This window comes from Notothenia rossii (assembly GCF_949606895.1).
Source record: "Notothenia rossii genome assembly, chromosome: 7".
Lineage (NCBI taxonomy): Eukaryota > Metazoa > Chordata > Actinopteri > Perciformes > Nototheniidae > Notothenia > Notothenia rossii.
The window spans coordinates 18,253,836-18,276,598 of NC_136905.1; the positions used below are offsets into that span (position 1 = coordinate 18,253,836).

Here is a 22,763-nt window from a genome sequence, read left to right on the forward strand (position 1 = left end):
TGATTAATCTGAACCTACAACCTTTATTGGACTGGTTAAGGTGTGCACAGGAGCAGATTTGAGTCAGGAAGGAGAAGGGTGAAATATGGGGGAGCATGATGAGAGAGCAAGTGAGAAGAAATGAAGGAGAGTGGAAAGGTCAAAGAGAGAGAGAGAGAGAGAGTGGAAAGCAACACTTTGTCCGTGTGGAGCCATGCAGGCTACAGTTTTAACAGGTCTCTGATAGGCTTTTCACACTTGTTCGGGATCTGTTAGGAATCCCCCCCCCCAGGGTAATCCCATCCTCTAGAGACAGAAAGCGAGAGCTCCCAGTCCTGAACAGAGCTGAGCTGCAGACTTGGCCACGCAACCGTTAAAAGCCGAGGAATCTTGCAGCAAGTGACCGAGGATTAGACAGCATTTCTCCAGAGTTTATAGTGGCTTTTCCATGGTGTAACAATACTAACAGTCTTTTGTCTCCGCCTATCCCTCTTTATTCCTCCTCGCTATCTGGATTGTGCTTGCTTGGTGATATTATCCTGTTTTTATTCAGTCTGTAACCTTATTATATAGTCAAAAACATTTGCAATATTACATATCTGTTCTTCTTCATCCTGCATCTGCAACTTATTGCCTAGTGCGACTGCCTCAGCTTCGGCCCTCTTGTCATTTCTCTCTTGTTTATTTAAATTTTAATTCACCCCCCACTCCCTGCATGCCTGAAAAGGCCTTTTGCTTCTCGCTTGGTTGTAAGGGAACATGGGAGTAAGAAGAATCAGCCAGTCCGTGCTGAAAAGGAAAACTACTGTAGTGAATAGAGATAGTAGGTAACCATTATTCTAATTGGACTAAATGTCAGAAATGTGTTTGTCCATGGAAGACCAGATAGAGGAGAGTAAACTGGAGAGAGGTTGCCAGATATAAATAGAAAGGAGGGGAAGACACACATACAGTTTATCTTCTGAACATGGAATCTGGCAGATGTGATGCATCGGGATGTGGAGCACGCATACACATACATACACACGCGCATACATATGCTCAGAACATTACATACTGAAATATGAAATGACATATTAACACACATAATAGCTTCATTTCCATGATAGAATTCCCTTTCTTCAATCAATATAATTTGATTTACACGTTACTTTTTCAAACACTGATATTTACTCCATCTCTACTGAGCTCGGGAAACTCCATCTCAGGGAAATCATGCTCCGCTGTCCATCATAGAGGTGGTCCTGTCCACCATCTTGGCTCAGATTCCACAGTTTCTCTGCAGCTGAACTCATCTCATAGCAGCTGGGCTCCCTGGCTCCTGTTGTCTTCTACTTAATGTGCATAACTCTGTCCATGCATCTATTACTTTATCCTCTCACTGAATAATGCAACCTCACTCTGTCTTTAATTAAAGTCCCCTCTCTGTATTATCCTAAAACTGTTGCTTGTACACATGTTGTGTTTGTGTGCGCACCACAGGCTGTGTAGTACAGTTTGTATCACATTCTTGTTTAATCTATACAATCATACAACACACCTTATCCTCTGTCTCAGCATCTCACCCTTGCATCAGCTAACACATAGAGAAATTGTAATAATATATTACTAATGCTATACTGTGGTAATCTGCTATGCTATGGTAAAATATACTGAATCAGGTCTGTAGTGACTTCAAAAAAGAAAATAAACCTTTAAGAACCTTGATATGAACCATCCTTCCCTTTCTGATTAGCTCCCTCTGACATCAGTCAATGTTGAGAATGTGTAATTTCATAGTTGAAGGAGGGCATGTCATGTGTCGATAAGCAGACAGTTTCGAGATGAAACTGTTAATAAACTGGCGTAAGGTTCAACGAGGAGTAAATCCTCTCTCCATAACTGAGTGGAGAGCAGAGCAGGGAGGCACCTTTCCAGCAGAAAAGGGAGGTCAGTCCATTAAACATCTGGCCTAAAAACTGCAGGTAAGAGTATGATTGTGTCTTCCTTGTTCGTTGCAAAAACGTTATTATAAAGGTAATGGGCGTGATTGCTGTTCAGTTCTAGTCCTGGTTTTTCAGTTCAAGAGACACAATAAAACCCAGACCACCCAGCCCCGCCCCCAAGCACCCCCAGCCCCACCTCTGGCCTTTGTCCTGCTGTGCTGATTGGCCGGGGGGGGGGGGGGGGAGAGGGGCTGTCAGGTGGGCGTGTCCTCGGCCTGCAGACGGTCAGCCTGGCGAGCTGGTGATGGTCTTGACTGTGTAATTCTGGTAGAGCGGCTGAGTGAACATGCCCAGCGTGCCGAACACACACACAAACACGAAGATCCACAGGAAGAGGCGGTCAATCACCATGGCAACGTACTTCCAGTCCTCGCTCACCTGTGGATACAGAGGAACAAAAGAGGTCAGGAGGGGGTGGAGAAACAGATTAAAATGAGTAGAAAACCACCGTTCACTCTCTAACTCCCCCCCTGTCTCTCCCAGTGAGCCGAGACTCTGATGAGGAGGAGAAGAGCTGAGAAAGTTATGGAGGGCAGAAAGAAAGGGGGCTGACACTCAAACCCCTGAGATGATGACTTGGAGGAGGAGGAGGGGGAGGGTAAACTGAGGCAGGAGAAGGTGTTTTTTTATATAGCAGTTCGCATGGCAACGGGATGGTAACAATGTGGATGACGGACAGAATAACGGAGGATTATTATTTCCCATGTCGGCTTCTTTCATTCAGGGCTGGTCCCCTAAGATGTCTTGAGGATAAGAGATAAACCGTTGTGGTTCCTCCATTCCTGCACTTCTCCTGTTGTACTCCTTCTCTATGCACACGTCATGCCGTCACCGCTATAATTACATGTCTGTGTTGAATATTCAGAGAGATATGATTACGTCATCAGATCTGTCTCCTTTGCTTATGCTCTGGTGTATTCCCCCATGCGTTTAAAATGGCAGAGCTGCTCCGCTTGATCCTCTCTATAACTTGATACCCTGAAAGGACAAATCTGTGCGGCTCATGATGCTTTTAATGGCTTGTAATGTGCAGATAAAGTAGAATAATTTATGCTATGATTTTATCCACAGAGAGACAAGATAATATATTTGTTTTAAAATGGAGAGCAGCCCAAGTGATACATCAGAAGTCTGGTAACTGTGTATTACAGGTATATCTGTATAAGAGTGTGCAAAGCTGTAAACTACAGCAATAAAGGATTTATTGGCCTCGCTATCACTTTGTGTTTTTGTGTTTCATTTAAATAATCTAGTTAAACATTTTTTGAATGTGTTTAGTTATTTAAGCTTACATTTAGGGCTCTTTTTTAGGACAACTTGGACACAGAGCAAAAAGCTGTAAACAAACATTGACATTATTGGATAATAAAATTGATTTAGTGAACGTATTAGCTAACTGTTGCTTATTTGCAAATCCAGCAGTCATGGCACCACATTAGCATTTTTGTTTTTGGCTACCTGACAATATTTAGTACAATATTCATTCATAGCTGTTTTAGTTTATACAAACCAGGAATATCCATCTCTTTAGCTGCTAAATGCTCCACTGTGTTCATCAGCTAATCACTCACTGTGCCTGTCTGTGTTAATGAGGATGTTTTGTCTGTTGTGCTTCAACTACCTCACAAATGATTGCTGGTCTGTCCAGGACTCTCACAGTAGAGCGGTAATGTATCAGCAGAGCATGTGCTCCAATATACTTACTCAAATCCCTAAATACGTGTCTGTCTTTGTTGACTGCTGGACAGGTACCAAACAGGAATTAATCTGAATTTTTATTTTTGTTTCCGTGTGTCACAATGAAGTGGGCAAACTGAACCACCCAACACCCATCTCTGAGTGTTTGTGACTACAGCTTTTACATTAAACATTCACTAATTCAAGTTTCAAGTTTCTTATTGCCATGTGTGCATTCTTAGTATGACAAAATGTATTAGAGGAGCATATCATTAACCAAACTTGAATTAAACACAACTGCTATATTTAATTTACTGTCAATTCTGATACACTTGTACTAGTACTGTATCTGTAGTAAAGCTTTACTCTTTAAAATGTTAACTTGGGTAATTTGAATATGTAGGAAAATAAATCTCAGCCAAGATAGTTATGATCCTTTATATCACTGATCTGATTGTTACTAGTCTAGTACTGGTCGAGGCAACAGAGATTACCACTGTGATGCTGTAAATGGTAACAAACGGAATATGATACTCACACTCTGATCATCATCCTCACTCTTCATGTGGTTGGCGATGAAGCGAACCCCTTCCACGGCCTCCTCGAAGCCCGGACAGGCTTGAGCCAGCAGGGTCTGAGTCAGAGCAGGTCCTCCAGCCGCCTGCTTCCCCCGGGGCACGTTCCCAGCGCCCCCCTCCCGGCTCTCCCTCACCCTGTTCAGACCATCCATGGACCCTCCTGCTCCTCCCAGATCCCCTCCGAACTGTTTAACAGACGCCCGGTTCACATAGCAGGTACAAGGCTCACTGTCCTCCTTGCTGAACACCCCTGTGGAGGTCCCCCCTCCGCTCCCCCCAGCGTTGCCCAGCCCGAGCCCCACCATCAGGGCCCCTGCTTCCCCACTGCGCCCCCCCTCCTTCTGCTCCTGTGCCCGTCTTCTCTGGCGCAGCCGCTGGCGCTCACAGCTGTTCCTGGGCTGCCGCATGAAGAGCAAAGCAGGGAGCTTGTTGAGGAACACCAGTTTAACCCAGGGGGGCATGGTGTGTGTGGTGGGAGAGCGGTGGTGCACATTGAGCACACACACGCTGGTGACGATAGAGAAAGTCACGAGGACCATAGTGAACATTAAGTACTTCCCCACCAGAGGGACGTCTAGAGAAGTGGGGGGGACGATCTTGGAGATCAGCAGCAGGAACACAGTGAGGGCGAGCAGCACGGAGATGCAGAGCGTCATCTTCTCTCCACAGTCGGAGGGCAGGTAGAACACCAGGATGGCCAGAGAGGTGATGAGCACGCACGGGATGATGAGGTTGATGGTGTAAAAAAGAGGCTTCCTGCGAATGATGAAGTCGTACGTGATGTCCACGTAGGTGGGGTCGGCCGGGTTCTCGTTTCGTCTGCCTGGCAGCGCGATGATGTCCCACTCACCGCTGGGCGTGAAGTCGTCCATGCTGGCCACGTCAGCTCGAAGCACCAGATCGATCTCGGTGCGGTCGTAGGTCCAGGAGCGGAAGCGCAGCGTGCAGTTCTGCTGGTCGAAGGGGAAGTGCTTCACCTCGATCTTACAGGCGGATTTGTAGATGGCCGGGGGCAACCAGAAGATACTGCCATCGTGGGACACCACCGCGTTAGAGTAGAACGACACCTCGTACACCCCATCAGCACTGAGAGGGATGAAGATGGAGAGGAGAGAGACAGAACAAAGTAATGTCAGACATACAAAAAAAAGTCCATTTAAAGAAACAACTGTAATAAGATTTTTCCCCCTAAGTCTTACGAACAGTGGAACATCACGCATCTCATTATGCAACACAGGTTCATTAAAGAGCTCCAGGACACACACACACACACACACACACACACACACACACACACACACACACACACACACACACACACACACACACACACACACACACACACACACACACACACACACACACACACACACACACACACACACACACACACACACACACACACACACACACACACACACACACACACACACACACACACACACGCACACACACGGATGCAGAGGATCCTGACTCACACACACCTGTTCTACAAATACAAGGAACAGGAAGAGCAGGCAGTCTAGACAGAAACACAGCTCACAGGTCACACTGGGTCGAGTAAAACGGCTCGAATTAGACACTTTGTTCAGAAGTTGGTTGAAAACATTAAAGCTGTAGATAGGGTTTCCATTTTATTAAAGCATTTGAAAAGTGAACTTATTAATGATGGGAGATTTGACATTTGCAAAAACCATAATTCATTATTTTTCATTGATAACACAAGACCCACCTGGCAAAGTGTACTCTCAGAAACATCCACTTTCCTCCAAATATACATATAAAAACTAGTTGAGACTTTGGAATTAGCACCTCTAGTTGTGCTGTTTGCTGTGCTAATGTTTACTTTGAGAGGAGTTCCAGGCAGTGAGAGGATATGGAAGATAACGTGTCGACCTGGGTTTCATGGGATTAACAGGATCATTTTATCCAGAGGTCTGCAGGTCGGGGATCTTTTAATCTTTAGTAAAGTAAGGACTGGGACAGGGAAAGAGGAGAAGGCCAGACAGATCACTGTACTCTGATAAGCTGATTTACATACTGTAGGCTGACACTCTGTTTCCATTTCATTGAGACAAGTGGTCTGCATCCATCTGCCTCAGACATGCAAGCTAATTGTAATTACGCTCAAGACTAGATTAACAACCGTGCAAAACAGAACTAGATATCCCTAAGTATAGTTTATATATTCTTAAGAAAATTGGTGTGTATATTAATTTCCACAAATGATTCTAACAGGAGTGTAAGAATATTGACACACTCTGATTTAGTAATATATGTTTTGTGATACTGTATTCATTTAAAAAAAGCATTTTTGAAAACAAGTTTACAGGTAAAAACTTGTGACAGACTGATTCATTTTTCTTTTGTGTTTGAATGTTTGATTGTGATATATGCAAATGTTGAGCTTGCTGTGCTGATTGCATAAAAAAGGGAATTCAATTTACTCAGATCTTAGGACTATGGTGTTGTGTCGTGACAGCATTTTAAAAATGATATTTAATATCCCAATATTTTTAATCGAAACCCCTATATCATGATGATTATTGTATTTCCAAATTATTGCCAATACATAACCCTACAGTAGCATATGTCAAACATTTTCAGCAAACAAAAAACTTTAAAAAGTATGATCATGTGTAAATATGTTTAATTATGTATGTGTTGTTAAATGTATGCATCTGAACAAGTATCTGACTGTGTGTATAGGTGCAGAAAAATCCATCTTTGAAGTGTGGCCTGGAGGTAGGCTACTGTATCGTAATGTAGCATGACTGATATGATCAGATGACAGTGGACAGGTTCAGTCATGTGTGGCGGGCCTGCATGTATTACACATTGATACAATAATTGATGTTCTTATCTGAAGTGACATTCAATGGCGGCAGCTGGATCAAATCAGCATAGAGTTAGCTTTAAAAAACATGATCAGTTGTCAAATGTATGTGCTTTAGTTTATGAGCGTGCATGCATCTGCGAGCCTGTGTGTGTCTTCAGGATTGATGGAGGAAGGGTGAGTGAGTGACTCACTTGTTGTAGAGCACAACGTCAGGCAGCCAGATGTGTTTTGAGGGCAGCCTGACCTTCAACATCCCATCAAACTCCTCAGGGATCCAAGTCAGACGATAGTCCTGCCACTCCTGAGGGCCAATAAAAACAAAATGTTTAATAACTCATGAACCTATGACACAGCAGCAGGAGATATATTGAGAGGAGAAGGTCTCTTTGTTCGTCTCTGAGTCAGTCAGTCAGTCAGTCAGTCAGTCAGTCAGTCGGTCAATATGACGCATCACAAGCCTGGGGAACATCCTGTGCTGTGTCCCTCCACGCTTACATCATGCTTTTTACTATAAGTCAAAGAGAGAGATTTAAGCACTTATTCCCACCCCAACCCTGAATGATCCAGCCACAAACCAATCAGCATGATTAAAATGGCATAGGATTTTCCTGCGTGTGTGTGGGCATCGCCGCGTCCTCTGTGTAACCTTTTCTTTAAACACAGTATTATCTTGTTCTGTCTGCTGCGTGTCACTCATTGACATTGAAGGCTCTGCGACCTGCAACATCTGTTTTGTCTGGCCCTTATATGTTATGGCCATGTTGGAGCATTAATGCTCATGCTAGGTCATCTGCACTAACTGTGATGCATTGTGGTCATTACCGTTTGTCTTGGCTCAGGACAGCTGTCCTTGGCTCCTCTGCTTACAGATAGCGTGGGATCCATAGAGCACTGATGGCTATTCTACGCTCTGTTACATGCCATCAATCCTAACTTAGGACCAGGTGTATGTACATGAACATTTGACAGAAAAATGCATAAAGCTATAAATAATCAAATTAAAATCCAGGATCCGCAAGGGTAACAATAAACACAGGTGCCTGTTTGGGGAAATGTTCATATACTGTAGATCAGTGGTTCTCAACTGGTCAGGCCTCGGGACCCACTTTTTACTTGGTCAATAGATCGCGACCCAACATTTTGAAGCATTCAAATCTATTCAACAAAAAATCGTGCTGTAATATACGCTTTTCAGCATACAATATTAATTAAAGTGAACAGAACTAAAGTATGCTTTTAAAAAAGGTTTATGAGATGTTGGAATCAAAGCTGAACTGTATGAAAAGTCACACATGCTGAAAACCCATCCCCAGAAGGGGGTTCTGGGGGGATTCTCCCCTAGGAGATTTTTAGAAATACTAACATAAACTACGCATTCTGGTACACTCTGAGAAGAAAATAAATAAATCTATTACTACCCGACATATTAATAATATTTTATGCCATTGTTTGTTTTTCACTTAGTTCTGACAGCTTGCTGCTCCTCACAGAGAGAAGAGCAAAGAGGAGATAGTCTGTCCCCCCATTGTTCTGTGACCTGTCAATCATCAAACCGGGGGTCATATTTCATTATTTGTTCATTTTTATCTGAAGTTGTTGAACCCATGGATGTATAAAGAATAGTTCTACCGCAAAGTTATTCTCCGTGGGGACTTCCGGCAACAATCTTGATTCTGATTGGCCAGAAGACTCGAAAAAACATCAAGATGTTTTATTGAGAAGATGATCACTACGTGACTACTGGTCTCCGGTACTTCCAGTCCAACGCCTACTGCATGCACAGCGTTAGAAAATTGGGCCTTCAAAATAAAAGTATTTTTTTCAAAAAAAAATCTTCACTCACACATCCGCGACCCACTCTAAACGGGTCCGCGACCCACCAGTTGAGAACCACTGCTGTAGATCTAAATATACCCCCAAATTAAACACACGGCTGTGTAACATGTGCCCTCAAAGCAAGCACATATGTTGACGTTGTGTGGGTAAATGCATTTGTATATCTAGTGTGTAAATGTGAACACCTACATGCTTTACCATGTTTCAGGCCTCAGCTGTAAGCATATGGAGAGCCAGCCATGTAGAAGAGGGTAGCAGCTCAACGAGGGTCACATTACTCACAGTTATAGGTAAGCATAAACTGTCAAATTCACCAGCTGAGAAACAAGGGTTCAGTATTTGTGTGAGTTTTTTTGCACATGTGGTCAAACAATTTCTAATATTTCTCACGTCAGGTTTTTGAAGGAGGTGTTTTGTTAGATGTCTCTGCCACTATCGGACACTAGCTGCTGCTACACACGAGGGGAACAGGATTAGACGCTGCACATCCACAAACAGTGAAACATATGGAGCGGGGGGATGCATCTGTCCCCTCCAGCAGCTGTACTGTACCACTTCTCATTTGCTATGGTCTACTGATGCTACTGTATAACACTGTGGTCCATGATTATATAATGTAAATCAACATGCTAAATGTTGTTATATTAGAAAGGGAATATTAGTCCAAACACCATCCGCATCCCTTGAAGTTTGTGATGAACTTCCAATGACCTGGCAGTAAAACTGTGATATTTAAGGTCTAGCATTGAAAAAGCAATATTGAATGCATGGCTCTGTCTTTTTGATACGGACTATTAGTCAGTGACCGACATGATACATGTTTGCTTATTCAGCCATCTTTATTCCGGTTTCTCCCCTAGAACGGTGGCCCTACATTACCATGACAAGGCCTACAATTTCATTTTCTTTCTGCTATATAGGGTATTTTCCCTCTTTATAGCACGGTGTTTACTTTAAAAGGACATTATTGTAAGATGAAGAGAAGAGTGGGAAGTCTCACCTGTGTGAGCCAGACATTGGTGGTCATCACCTGCTCTCGTTCATGCTGCAGAAAGAGAATAAATATGCATTAGAAAGTGTATCAAAGTACGTCACTGATTCATTACAGCACTTCAGAAAAGATACAATGATACAGGACGTGCGTAAAATAAAAAAAGGAATCTACTTGTTTTTAGCAAAGCCGAGGTATCGTGACCTTAAGTCAATATAGGTTGAGACAAGTCTGCAAAATACCAGCTTAAAGCATCTTTATTGCTTGATAAATCTATTTCTAACTCCTGATCCCCATTAAACTTTCTGCAAAAAAAACTTCAATCCCTATAATGACATCACTAAATAGGGTTGTTACTAGTAAGATTATGTATATGTTTTGTATTGATACTTGTGTATAAGATCTAAATACTTCTTCCACAACTGGTTGTTTTCCTGTCTTTATAAAATATATTCTCAAAATGCCATGCCTAGATGTCCATGAAGCTTGGTGAACAGATCAAGCCTTGAGCTAAAGGCTAAATCATTATCACACTGACTCGATGTTTCCTTAGAGTTCCATCATTAGACAACCTAATTCTTGAACCACGAGACACAAATACAAATCATCAGTTTAAAGTGGACCTATCATGCTATATTTGAAAAAAAATATTGTAGGGCCATACCTACACAAGACATGTCTGTGAAGTTTTCTTTTCGAATTACCAAACAGATCACCCATTGTGTATGCCTCATATTGCTCAAACCCCTCTTTTGAAGCCCTGTTAGAGAAACGCAGATCATGGGTGCTTAGCTTGAACAAAAAAAGAAGAGGTGGCGGAGCTAATGCCTGATCAGAATTCTACCAGGTATAAAGTTAAATTCGGTTGTGATAAAACGCCATCCTGTTTAAACCACATCAAAGATTATTTCTGAAACAGTATGGAGCTCAAATGCTTTTTCTCTTGCAGGTTTATCACAAGGTGAGTTCTTTTTTTATTTCCTGCCTTTTAAACACATGTGCTCTACAGTACAGGTTAGCTCTGAGTGTTAGCGAGGCTTGCTAATGTAAACAAAGATGAGATTACGTCCAAAGCACGTCATGCATTGTTTCTGATAGCAAGAGCAACTTTCTGTGGGTCCGCTGTCGATTTGACGTCAGTCCGGATGGAATCTGCATCCGCTCGTTGTACACCCGTTTTTAAAAGATTTGGGTACGGAGTAAAAGAGAGGGTTCTATTTTCTGACGCTGCGTGAGTTCCCCGACGCACCGGGGACACATATATTGTATAAAAGACATCACAAAGTGCATTTTGCATGATAGGTCCCCTTTAAGTAAAATTATCCAGCATGAACCACATGCAGTGTGTAGTGCAGTGCTTGCCCCTAACAAACACCATCTAAAGAACATCATTCGGATTTCTCCATCTTTCATGTAACCAAAATAAAATGATGAGTAACATCCTGGACTGCTGTGAAAGGTGCACACAGTTTGTGTTTGGGTTAGTGTAACATGCACACTCACCACGCTGATGAGCTGGGCCAGCGACACCATCAGCTGCACGGTAACCAGCTCGGAGCCATTAGTGGCAGGACGGATCAGTTTGTTGTAGTGGGCCGGGTTTAGGAGATGCTCCACCAAACGTTCCTCGGTGTCTGCCCCCAGGCCTCCTGTAATGAGAACACATGATCATCATCTGCCTCTATCATGAGTCAAAAGTTGTGCAGCCATCTGTGTCTCTCTTGGCACTTGGCAAGATACTTTTTATCGTGTTGGATACATAGTATAACAAGCAGGAAATCAGTGTTGCTGTTGGGTTTCTGTGTTTGGCCACTGCCGTCACTGCAGGCATTGAGAGCTGGCTATCCATGTGTATGGAGAATGCAAAGCCTTTGTACCATGCATTACTCGTCATCTCTGCCGGCTGGAGCACATCAGCACAGCTCGATACACACTTCTTACAAGATGTGACATCATAAGAATGAGTCAACCAGTCTGAATGTCTCTATCGCTGTCGTTTCTGTCTTTATCGCTCTCTTCGTGCTTCTGCCCTGTCTCTTTTTATTCTCCTCTGCTGTGTTGCACTTCTTTCCAACTGCCAGTCTTTTGTAGCTTTGGGTTATTTTCACTTCATCTCTCACGTCCCTTCCCCTGTCTTTCCCCCTCCGTCCTCCCCCTGTCCTCCTTCTGTAGCAGACTGTATCAGTGTGAGTGGTTGGGTTCAGGCAGAGCTGTCACAACAGCACACAGGAGGGGAGGTCTTTCACTGAGAGACACGACGCATGGAGAAAAACAACTGTTCTGCACCTCCTCCTTCCTGCCTCCCTCTCCGCTACTCACTCCCTGCCTCTCTGGCATCTGCTCGCTCCTGAGCTACCTCTTTCCCTTGTCACAATTCCCTCACACGTTGCCCCTGAAGACGAACACAGGCTGTTAACTTGGTACCAAGGATGTCATGTTTAAACTTGATATTTTAGAGGCTATTAACAGGGCGGGAAAAAAAAGTAAAAGTGAATGTGAGTAAGATTAACACAGTTATTTGGATGTTCACAGTTTCACAATTCAGACAATTCAAACACAAACCAAGACTATAACAGAAAATAAAAAAAACAATTCAAAAGGGGAAAAGGGAACACATAATATAGAATAAAATACAAAGACCTAAACAGATCCTAGACAACTCCTTCTTAACGTTTATTTACCTCTATTATATGCATAATAATATGCACAAAAAGAACACTTAATTGTCTATATTAACAATTGGTCATTTATCCTATTGTATACAATGGTAACATTATTATTTATAATTTATATATAATTGGGTTTGGACTAAACAAGCAATTATAATTAACATTATCTAAGGCTTTTGGAAATTCTGATTAGTATTTACAAATGACCAAATAAAAAATTGATAATTAATATAATCAAAAAAGAACATGAACATTTTGAAATAACAAATACGAAGGATTTGATGCCATAATGATGTAAAAATATGGAATATCCCTTTAAATTTGAAATGAAAAACTTTAAACATGCTCAACTATCTTTCCTGTTTTTCACCTTTTCCATCTGAATGTGTTTCTGAGCTCCTGAGACCTCCCCCCCCCCCCCCCCCCCCCCTCCCTCTGGCCCTGTAGCACTGCTGTGTTCACTGAGCAGGAATGATAGCCTCTGTCTCTGGATCGATGAGGACTCTATCCATGCCCCGTAAACTAAAAACGCAATTTCTCGCTCTCCCCCCTTTTTCTAATCTCCTGTTCCTTCCTCTGTCCCATCTTTTCCGTCTCGTTTTCTTTTACATCGTCTCTGTCTCTCCATCATCCGAGCAAAAACCTATTTTCTTCTCACTCCCCTGACTGTCTCCTTCACTCTCCTCCCTCCTGTTATCTCTGTTATCTCCATCTCTGTGTCGCCGACAGCCACTGTCCATTTATTGCCCCTTCTCGCACTAATCCACCATCATCAATACACATCCTGTCAGCATGTGTGTGTAGCACTCTGGTTGTTTATTGTGCACAGGCGCCACTTACTTTTATTCATATGTGTGTGTCTTTTTGTGTGCAGATATTCATGAGGGAAATAAACACTACTGTCTGTGCCTGAACAATATGAGTAATGTATATTATTCCCAGAAACCCAAGGCAATAACAGAGAGACAGGAAGCTAATACAGTTCACTTAAACAATGAGGAAGCAGAAATGGCCTACAAGCCATACTCATAATGTAAATGGAAGTTTCATACTCAAAACGATTAAATTAAATGTTGAGAAGTATTGCCCAATTGTCAAATTGATATTCAGTTTTTGTTCTTTGAAACACAGCATTCATTTGAGCATTCTTGCAAAACGTGACTATACATTTCTACGAACAATTGTTTGATTTTTTGAAAATAGCTACAAATATATTTATATATTCTTAGAAGATGTTAACATTGTGACCAAGGCTGTTCAAATGTTTGAATAGTCTCAATGTTACTGCATCAACTCCTGCCTTCACTAGAATAAGACTGGAATTTGAATCCCACCACATGACCACATGACCACATGACGCAGTCTTGGTTAACAAATGCAATCTCCTCATACTTTCGGCTTAATTTCCTAAAGTATTTGCATGCGTGGGCTCAGGATGAAAGACTAATATTTTACGACACTGAGACAAATTAGAGACTAAAAGAGAGAGCTTTTCTGGTTTATTCTTATCTCAACAACACTGATAAAAATAAGCACACACTCTAGTCTGATCACTGCACGAACATGTTGGTGTTCATCCTCAGCCCTCACTGATGCTTCTAAACACAGACTGATCTTTCTCCTTCTCCACATACGACACGCTGCCATGCTAAAGGCCATGCTAATGTTGCTGGTAGCTCAGGTTGTATTCTGGTGATTTTCCAGTGCAAATATTGCAGACTTAATGTGAAACTATGAATATTTCAGCAGGGCTCCCCATTATACCCTGGAGCGACGGAATACCACACAGAGCAGGAGCAGACGAGATGTTAACCACGCTCAGAGTCTGATCTCTTTAACAGCCATTGATCTTAGTGTGCTGATCGACCTTGGAAAAATGTGTACGTGTTATTCCTAGTTTCTGGAGGAGTGCTGCAAAATCATATCAAATCATCAATCGTTGCATTAAACAGCACATTGATTGCAGTTTACAGAGCTACTTAGCCACAGTCCACACACGCTGTAAAGACAAATGTAGAGAAAATGAGGGCGAAGCGAGAGCTAAATTGAATAATCTCGCTAAGACTATTACAGTGATGATCTCTAATTATACAGCTCACTCAAATGAGAAAAGGTTAGAGCGATAGTAGGGTCCCTTTCTGGTCTGCGCTCAGCCAAAAAGGCTTTTTGGCAGCAGAGCCTTTTTGGTTGCAGATAGGACCTTTCATGCTGAAATATTCTTAAATCAATAATCGAGAGATCAATTGATCGCCTGGCAACACCCAATTGGCTCTGTAGTGCCCATAGAACTGAGATATTAATATTGATCCTTCCTCAAGCCGCAATATCAGAGCACTGCAAAGACAAAGCCATCCTACTGTGAACTAACTGAGGCCAGAATAAGCTTTATTGTCGCCAGATTCGACAAGCTTCAGTCAAGAAAAATGTGCCTGAATTAGTTGTACTTTTTGAGTTGCTAATAATGGACATTTTACAACAATGCCCCTAACCAATTATGTGTACACATCTACCATCCTTTCAATAATATCAGTTACTGATACCCATATAAACTTTATCACAAAATCTTTACTGTATATAAAGTCAGATTTAATGTTGTATTTAAAGAAATTAAATGCAAAAATCACAACAGAAACATCTGTAGATTCTTCCATCACTATATTTTATAGGCTAAAAGCCTGATTCCACAAGTACAATCATTTTTTAGAGAAATGTTGGAGCTGAAACAACAAGTGTATTAATGTATTAGTTGATAAAAAAAAGTCATTGTTGACCATTCAGTAGTCTAATACAAATGTTATCAAATGGCTCAACTTTCATTTACATTAGTTAAATGTTTCTTTTGAAAAAGGAAAAAAACATATTTTTGTGGAATGTACCACATTGAATATGAACTAACAATAGCCTATTTCACAAAAAACTTTGAAAAAAAATATGAGCCACAAGATGCCTATCAAAACGTTTTAAGTTTAAGAGGTAGGCTACACCTGAATGCATCATGTTGTGTCCCAAAAGTTGACCGTACAAAGCGATTTAGACGTGCTATCAACTTTAAGTGGAGAGTAGTAGCAAATAATCATCATTCTCAAAACACTTTACTCAGCGTTGCCGCGAAAACTAAAACTTCTGCAGCCTACAAACTAGATTTCCTGTCAATGACGAGTTAGTTGTTTACCTGACTCACGTTTCTGCCATGTGTTTTTGCCACACCGGTGAAATCCGGGAAGCAGGAGGCCTTTAACCGGTAAGCTAGCTGTGTTGTAGTTGTAATATTGTTGTTTCTGTTTGCTTATATCTGCTTTTTACATCGGGCATGCGCAATTATGGGGGGGTGGAGATCAATAACATGCTAGGTGAATCGCATTAGCTGCTTTTTCATTCCTGATGAAAATTGAAGGCCCAGATCGATTTCTATTATGACTTTGTGACGCTTAATCATTATGTTATTCTAACTAGTGTCAAACAACTACACTGAGACCTTTTTAATGCAAATCATCAAAGGTCCATACTATTGTGCCAAGGGTTGATCCCACGATTGAATTAGATACATTTGAGATTTAACCTACAAAGGCTATTTTCTAACTCTATTCAAAAATATCAATGTTTTCATATAAGTATTTTTTCTTATATTTTAGTGCAGAAAAAATGGCATCATAGCTTTTGCAAGTTGTTTAGAGTCCCAGTGGTTCTCAACTGGTCAGGCCTCAGGACCCATTTTTCCTTGGTCAATAAATCGCGACCCTAAATTTTAAACCACTAAAATCTATTCAACAAAAAATCCTGCTGTAATATATACGCTTTTCAGCATACAACATTAATTCAAGTGAATTACAGTATCCCTTATAGGCTATCCCTTCACAGAACTAAAGAGTGCTTTTAAAATGAAAAGGCAGATTTGGAGCCAATCCTGCAAATTCACCACACAACAAAAAAAAAAAAAAAATGTGAAAAACATGACATGCTGAAAACCCAACCCCAGGAGATTTTAAGAAATACTAACATAATAAACTACACATTCTGTGAAGAAAATAAATAAATACTATATTAATAATATTTTATGCCATAATTTTTTTTTCACTTTGTTCTGACAGCTGAACTTGCTGCTCCACACAGAGAGAAGAGCAAAGAGGAGAGAGTCTGTGTGAATTACTTTAAAGGGGACCTATCATGCAAAATGCACTTTTGTCTTTTATACATGAATATGTGTCCCGGTGTTCCAGGGAACTCACCAAGTGTATGAAAACACAACCCTCTCTATGTTCCTCCATACCCAAATCTCTAAAAAAGGGGCTTCAACGAATCTGATACAGACTGATCCAGATTTGAACACTGTCCTAGCGTCAGAACGGTGGCGCTACGGCTATTGGTCATTTCTCCACCTATCAGGGGAATGAGAGGTTGGGCCATGGTCGGCCATTGCTGCTTGAAAGCGCTGGAGACGCTATAGTACATATGCCAGGCCTGTAAGTGGCGCTGTAGTCTGCCACAAAAGCAGCAAAGAAGACTTCCCTTGCATGGCTGCCATGGTTGCCCTTCTGTTTATTCTCTGGTGGCTCTTTTTCTCCCTCCCCGAGGCAAGCGTTTGCGCCTCCTGCTTTAAAACAAATGAATAATGACTCTATATAATCATATGTAAGGGATAATGTGCAGCAACGCGGTCATTATGGGGAAAAGAACACCGACAGGAATGTGTTATTTTCCCCATAATGACCACGTTGCTGCACATTATCCCGCTTATTACATGGCCACATTCTCAACAAAGTAACGACATGACTCCCAATATTAATTTAAATGCTTTTATGGATTTAGAAAATGATTTTATTGATTTAAAAAATAGTTGTATGATTTGATTTAAATTGACATGCATCCGCTAAGAAAGATAGTCAGTTGGTACTGTTTGAACTAACGTAGCAACGGCAGGAACTGCTTCTATAGTTTTTTTGAGGAGCTTTTTGATCACAGATTTGAAAACATCGTTGCTTGCTTTAAAAGTAGCACAATTCATTATGTCAAACCTTGGAAAGTATCTAGATATCCCTGCCCTAATGCCAAAGTAACTGCCAACTCCCCTCTCCTGCAGGGGGGCATGGTCAGTTGCAGCTCACAGAATCAGCCCCCTGCAAAAACAGGGCTGGAAAGAGCAAATAGAGCGAAAAGAGGCATGGCTAAAATGCAGGATCTGTTTGGTATTTTGAAAAAAAAAAAAATGTATATTCTTTATATAGGTATGGCGCTACAAAATATATGTTTAAAATATAGAATGGTAGGTCCACTTTAAATTGTGGGTAGATAGCTCCCATTGTTCTGTGACCTGTCAATCATCAAACCGGGAGTCATATCTCGTTATGTTTTTTAATATGTGCTATATAAATAAAGTGGATTGGATTGGAATAGTTCTATCACAAAGTTATTCTCCGTGGGGACTTCAGGCAACAATCTTGATTCTGATTGGCCAGAAGACTCGAAAAAACATCAGCAAAGATGTTTTATTGAGAAGATGATCACTACGTGACAGAAGTTTTCAAAACCGTTTATGGTCTCCGGTACTTCCACTCCAACGCCTACTGCATGCACAGCGTTAGAAAATCGGGCCTTCAAAATAAAAGTTTGACTTTTTTTTTCTTCTCTCACACATCTGCGACCCACTCGAAACAGGTCCACGACCCACTTGTTGAGAACCACTGGTTTAGACTACTAAATAATCTACAGTTAAAACACTCTATGCTATGCAATCCTTGTACAGGTGATGTGCTATTTGGTTCATTTATATTATTTACAGCCAAAGGAGCTCAGCTGTCAGATGACAGACGGTATAGCTTTCTAAAGTGGTGCATATTTCAGGGATTGCAATACATCATCTGAATTGCATAATGCCTTTTATAACTGATGTTACCTAAGACTTTTTTGGATGTCTATAAATCTTGAGGCTATGTTATCACAAGGTCGGAGCCAAAAACGATTTGCCCACATATAGAGATGGAACAGTAGAGACTATAGACCATGTCTGTATTTGTGTCTTATACGTACCTTTTTGTGTAGTCTACAAAGGATTTACTGTTAATAAGCATAATTATATTTGTCTATTTTAGTGCACTTTTCCAGGCACGAGTTATTTTAGATATTTTTTTGAAGTCTACTTTGGATACACGTCTACACCTTGTGGCATCACAGCAACATAACTTGCCTGGGTGTAAGTCAACCTTTTTCTTGAAATTAAAACTCTTGACATTCCAAGTGACTCTTATCTTCTCTTTCTCCACTACTTAAGTTTCTATTAAACCCTGGTGCTCTCCTTCTGCTTCTGTTTAATCTCTAGGACCACACTGTGTGCTGCTACTACCGCTGCAAATTCATTCACACAAACACACACAAAAACTCACACAATCTTGCACAAATCACACATGAGAGCGCAAAGTTTTACACATGGGATCACACACACGTTCTCACATACAAATGAAGGCCTCTGTTGTGTGACTGCTGTGCATTTCTTATCACAGATGCAGCCCCTATCCACTGATCTGATCCTGTTGCTGCTGTGTGTTGGGAGTCAGGCCAAAGAGATAGAGACAGAGGAAATGAGAGAGCGAGATAAAGGCAGAAAGTGACAGAGTGAGAGGGAGAGACGATAGGAGGGTGGTTGTAATGTGCAGGTTGAGATGCTGCAGAGATCAGTGGGCTGAAAAAGTGCAGCAGAAAAGTGATGACAGGCTAAACTTAGTGAGGCGAACTTTCTAGACTGTAGCACTGCCAAGGAAATGGTTAGTTGATATTCACTAAGTGCAGTCATAAAGCAGAGGAAAAAGATTATGGCACTTGCATACACATACACAGTCACTAAAGCAACAAAGATGACTTGGCTGTGCGTCAAATACATCTGTTTTAAGATGCAGCTGATCAAAGCGGTGCTGTAAAACTAATCCAAGCACATTTTTACGTCCTTGGGTGTTGAGACTCTCGCACACTGTGCTCCATATCCAGTAACCCCTGCATCAGGTCAACTCAGCACCACAGACCTGTTTATTATGCATGGCCTGCAGGGGAAATGACAGGAGACATCCCCCTCACACAGCAGGATGGCCACATCCTTGCGGCAGCATCTGAGACAGGTGGTGAAATGTCCTTGAGCGCCCTTGCACAGCCAACAAATGCGAGACTGCTTTTGTGTGCATGTCTGTGTATGTTGCAGTCTTATGTAAGAAAGTATAAACAGTAAAAAAAGGTTTTTTTCTCATTCCATCACCACTAGTGTGAGGTAAAAAAGACTTAATCTGAGTCTGTGTGCATACAGGTTTAACATGATGTGTTTTGTAGCGCCTCTGTATGGAACCTCTGTAAGTTAGCCCAGGTGTGCGACCATGTGCTCATTTCTTCAAACATTTGTTTGCATGTGGATTGAGTTTACAGTCTCTGAGGATGATGCTAATCAGATGTTCTCCCTTAAGGAGAGATGACTCATTAGTACTCCACAGCTTATGGAGCTCATAAGAGTGATATTTCATGTTGGTACCGTTTTCTACAGCATTCTTGTTTGAACTCAAAGAATGATCAACCAACAAAATATAGTGCTCGGGGGAACTGGATATTGTGAAGCAAGTTTACAGCAGCTTAATAACAAGACACCTTATTGTCCTATTAGTTTGCTCTATTTGAAGTGTGGGTTATATTTGTGACAATTTTCTGTTTGGTTAAATCCTTTTTAAAGAGATCTAAAGTGACTCCAGTGCAATTTATATATTTGATATGTGGTATGCACTTTTTTAAGTTATTATTAGAAGGCTTTTATATCCATACACATGTTCAATCATCAACCAAATCCAACATTAACTTAAGTATTCTATTAAAATGAGAGTTTGCTCATGTAATGTTCAAGCACATAACCAGTATATGTGTACAATTATATTTGTTTATTTACCTGTGAAACACTGTGTTTTTGAAAAGTGTAATTTAATCAAAAGTTATGATGACACAAATCAAACTCCACTCTGAACTAATAAATGGCAGATTGACTGCAGGTGAAAGTGTTTTTTTACTGTATGCTGCCGTTGTGAATACTCCTCTGGATGTATTGTGATGACCGTGAGTGGTGCAAAGCCCACTTTCTGGCTTGCTGTGTGTGTTTGTGTGTGTGTGTGTGTGTTGATGACGATTATGTATGTGTGCTGCAGAGAAAGCAGGAGCATGTTGTCGCCATGGGTGATGATGAACAGTTAGTCAGTGAAGGCAGATGGCCAGGCGCGTGTGTGTGTGGCCTAGCATTACTATACTTGTGGGGACCTACATTTGTTTACAAAGTCACGTGTGGGGACTCGCCTCCCTTATGGGGACAAAATGGAGGTCCCCATGAGGGGAATCATTAATTTTAGGGTGAAGACTTGGTTAGGTTTAGGGTTAGGGTTAGTTTAAGGGTAAGGGTAAGTCTCCAGGAAATGCATGTAAGTCAATGTAATGTCCCCTGAAGCTGAAGTGATGTATACATGGTATGTGTGTGTGTGTGTGTGTGTGTGTGTGTGTGTGTGTGTGTGTGTGTGTGTGTGTGTGTGTGTGTGTGTGTGTGTGTGTGTGTGTGTGTGTGTGTGTGTGTGTGTGTGTGTGTGTGTGTGTGTGTGTGTGTGTGTGTGTGTGTGTGTGTGTGTGTGTGTGTGTGTGTGTGAAGGTGTGTGTGAAGGTGTGTGTGAAGGTGTGTTAGTGTGTTAGTGTGTGGTTATGTGTGCTGCTACACAGCCAGTAACAAACAGTATTTTCCCTTGGAGGCACTGAGCTGGCCTCTGCCCTGTCACTACTATGGATTGGCTGAAAATATTAAGGCAGCCGTAATTCAACCAATCAGCTGATGTGTTTTCCACTCTGCTACGAGCAAACACTCACTGAGCAGAAATTAACAATAAATTAGTGCCAACTTACGGAGGTAAAATATGTCTGAGGACCCTAATGACTTAACGCATACCTCATTTGCTCTGAATGCAACGCAACAACAACAATGTTATAAATAAGGCTCATCTCCTCAGTGCATGTCCTCCACAAAGACATAAAGATAATTTATCTGCACGCTGAGGCAGAAGGCTTTTCCTGCTCTGCTGATTGACACATCATCTGTCCTCTGATGACAGGATGTAGAAGTTTCATTAACCTGCCCACTCAATGCAGGACCTCAGTGTTAATGAGAGAGAGAGAGGAGGGGAGTACGTGGATGATAACATAATTTCTCCCCCACCTCTCTCTCTGTCTCTAATGTATATTTAGAATGGAAAGGATAGCTGGTGCAATAGTGGATTGGTCTTTTTTTGAGTTAATGTATTGTAAATGCATGCTTATATTCACAAAGCCTTCTATACCTGCTGATGTGCAAGCTATTTTTTATTAATCCTCAGCCTATTAGCAGCAAAACCATGTAAATGCTTTAAATTACCCTCAGAATTAGCCATATTGTTGTTTTTTGTTGGCAAAGTGCAACGTATCCTAAATACATATAGCAATACTACCTAGTCCATCCAATTATAACCACATGGTGTTACTTTATAAAGTAAGGCCTCTAACAGCTAGCTACCCTAAATGAAAAAGATTTATTTCAGGTTGTAAACGGATAATCATGTGAGCTCATGCAGTTGCTAATGTTTGTTCAGTTTGCGCATGTGATATATAGAGTGGGCAATATTTATATCATTCCGTCGCGCTCGCTGCTGAGAAAAATGGTGACACAGCAATGAAAGAGTCATTTTCTCCACGTCTGCCTCTCCTCAATATCTAACCACTCCTTTTGTTTTCACGCTCACTCCCTCGTTACTTTGAAGAAACCTATTCCAGACCTTCTGAAAGCACGAACGCACGGTGCCTTTGGCCCTTGAAAGGTGACGATGCACTCAAAGGCGCATCGATGGAGCCATTAGACGGACAAGTTACTCACCTCCCGCAATGGCGAGGAGAGCCAGCAGCAGCAGCCAGGCGTCCATCATCGTGCGTGCGTCCGAGCCCGAAAGGTGTTCACCGATATGGAGAGGCCACCCCAACACACCCGCAGTGATACTCCCTCCTCCTCACGACCCAAAGCCCCCCTTTCACTCTCTACCTGGCATGGTGACGTCAGGGCTCTCCATCGGTCAGCACTTCTTCGCCGGGAAAAAAAGGGGGGAAATAGAAATACCTCTGCGGGGCCAGGTGAGCTGTGCGCTGGCTCGTGCGGTGCTGCTGTCCGCTGCTGAACGCTCCGACAGACGG

The 22,763-nt window shown here is 41.8% G+C and overlaps 2 protein-coding genes across 4 annotated transcripts in view; one reads left to right on the top strand and one right to left on the bottom strand.

The window, feature by feature from the left end:
- Positions 1-22,591, bottom strand: chrnb2 (cholinergic receptor, nicotinic, beta 2). Its single transcript, XM_079693676.1, has 6 exons — positions 22,453-22,591; positions 11,389-11,534; positions 9,895-9,939; positions 7,250-7,359; positions 4,180-5,305; positions 1-2,342 (listed from the first exon to the last, which is right to left on the bottom strand). Exons 1-6 carry the CDS (start codon positions 22,499-22,501, stop codon positions 2,190-2,192), a joined length of 1,629 nt encoding a protein of 542 aa, XP_079549802.1. The 5' UTR covers positions 22,502-22,591; the 3' UTR covers positions 1-2,189.
- Positions 22,461-22,763, top strand: part of LOC307046990 (uncharacterized protein) — a gene marked incomplete at its 5' end in the record, with an annotated part of 8,207 nt that continues 7,904 nt past the window's right edge. For 2 of the 3 annotated variants that reach the window (XR_013810303.1, XM_079693682.1), the window contains one exon: positions 22,461-22,703. Coding sequence is in view for 1 of the 3 variants with exons in the window: in XM_079693682.1 (XP_079549808.1) it covers positions 22,461-22,703 (243 nt within the window). The remainder of the gene's footprint in view (positions 22,704-22,763) is intronic. The other variant, XR_013810304.1, reaches the window with a different exon arrangement.

What these genes read in the sequence shown, in the direction of transcription:
- chrnb2 (XM_079693676.1), bottom strand. Translation starts at nt 22,501, where the DNA reads ATGATGGACGCCTGGCTGCTGCTGCTGGCTCTCCTCGCCATTGCGGGA. An exon ending in TCTCCTCGCCATTGCGGGAG is followed by an intron (nt 11,535 to 22,452) that starts GTGAGTAACTTG and finishes TTCTCATTACAG; the next exon opens with GAGGCCTGGGGGCAGACACC. An exon ending in TGGCCCAGCTCATCAGCGTG is followed by an intron (nt 9,940 to 11,388) that starts GTGAGTGTGCAT and finishes CTCTTTCTGCAG; the next exon opens with CATGAACGAGAGCAGGTGAT.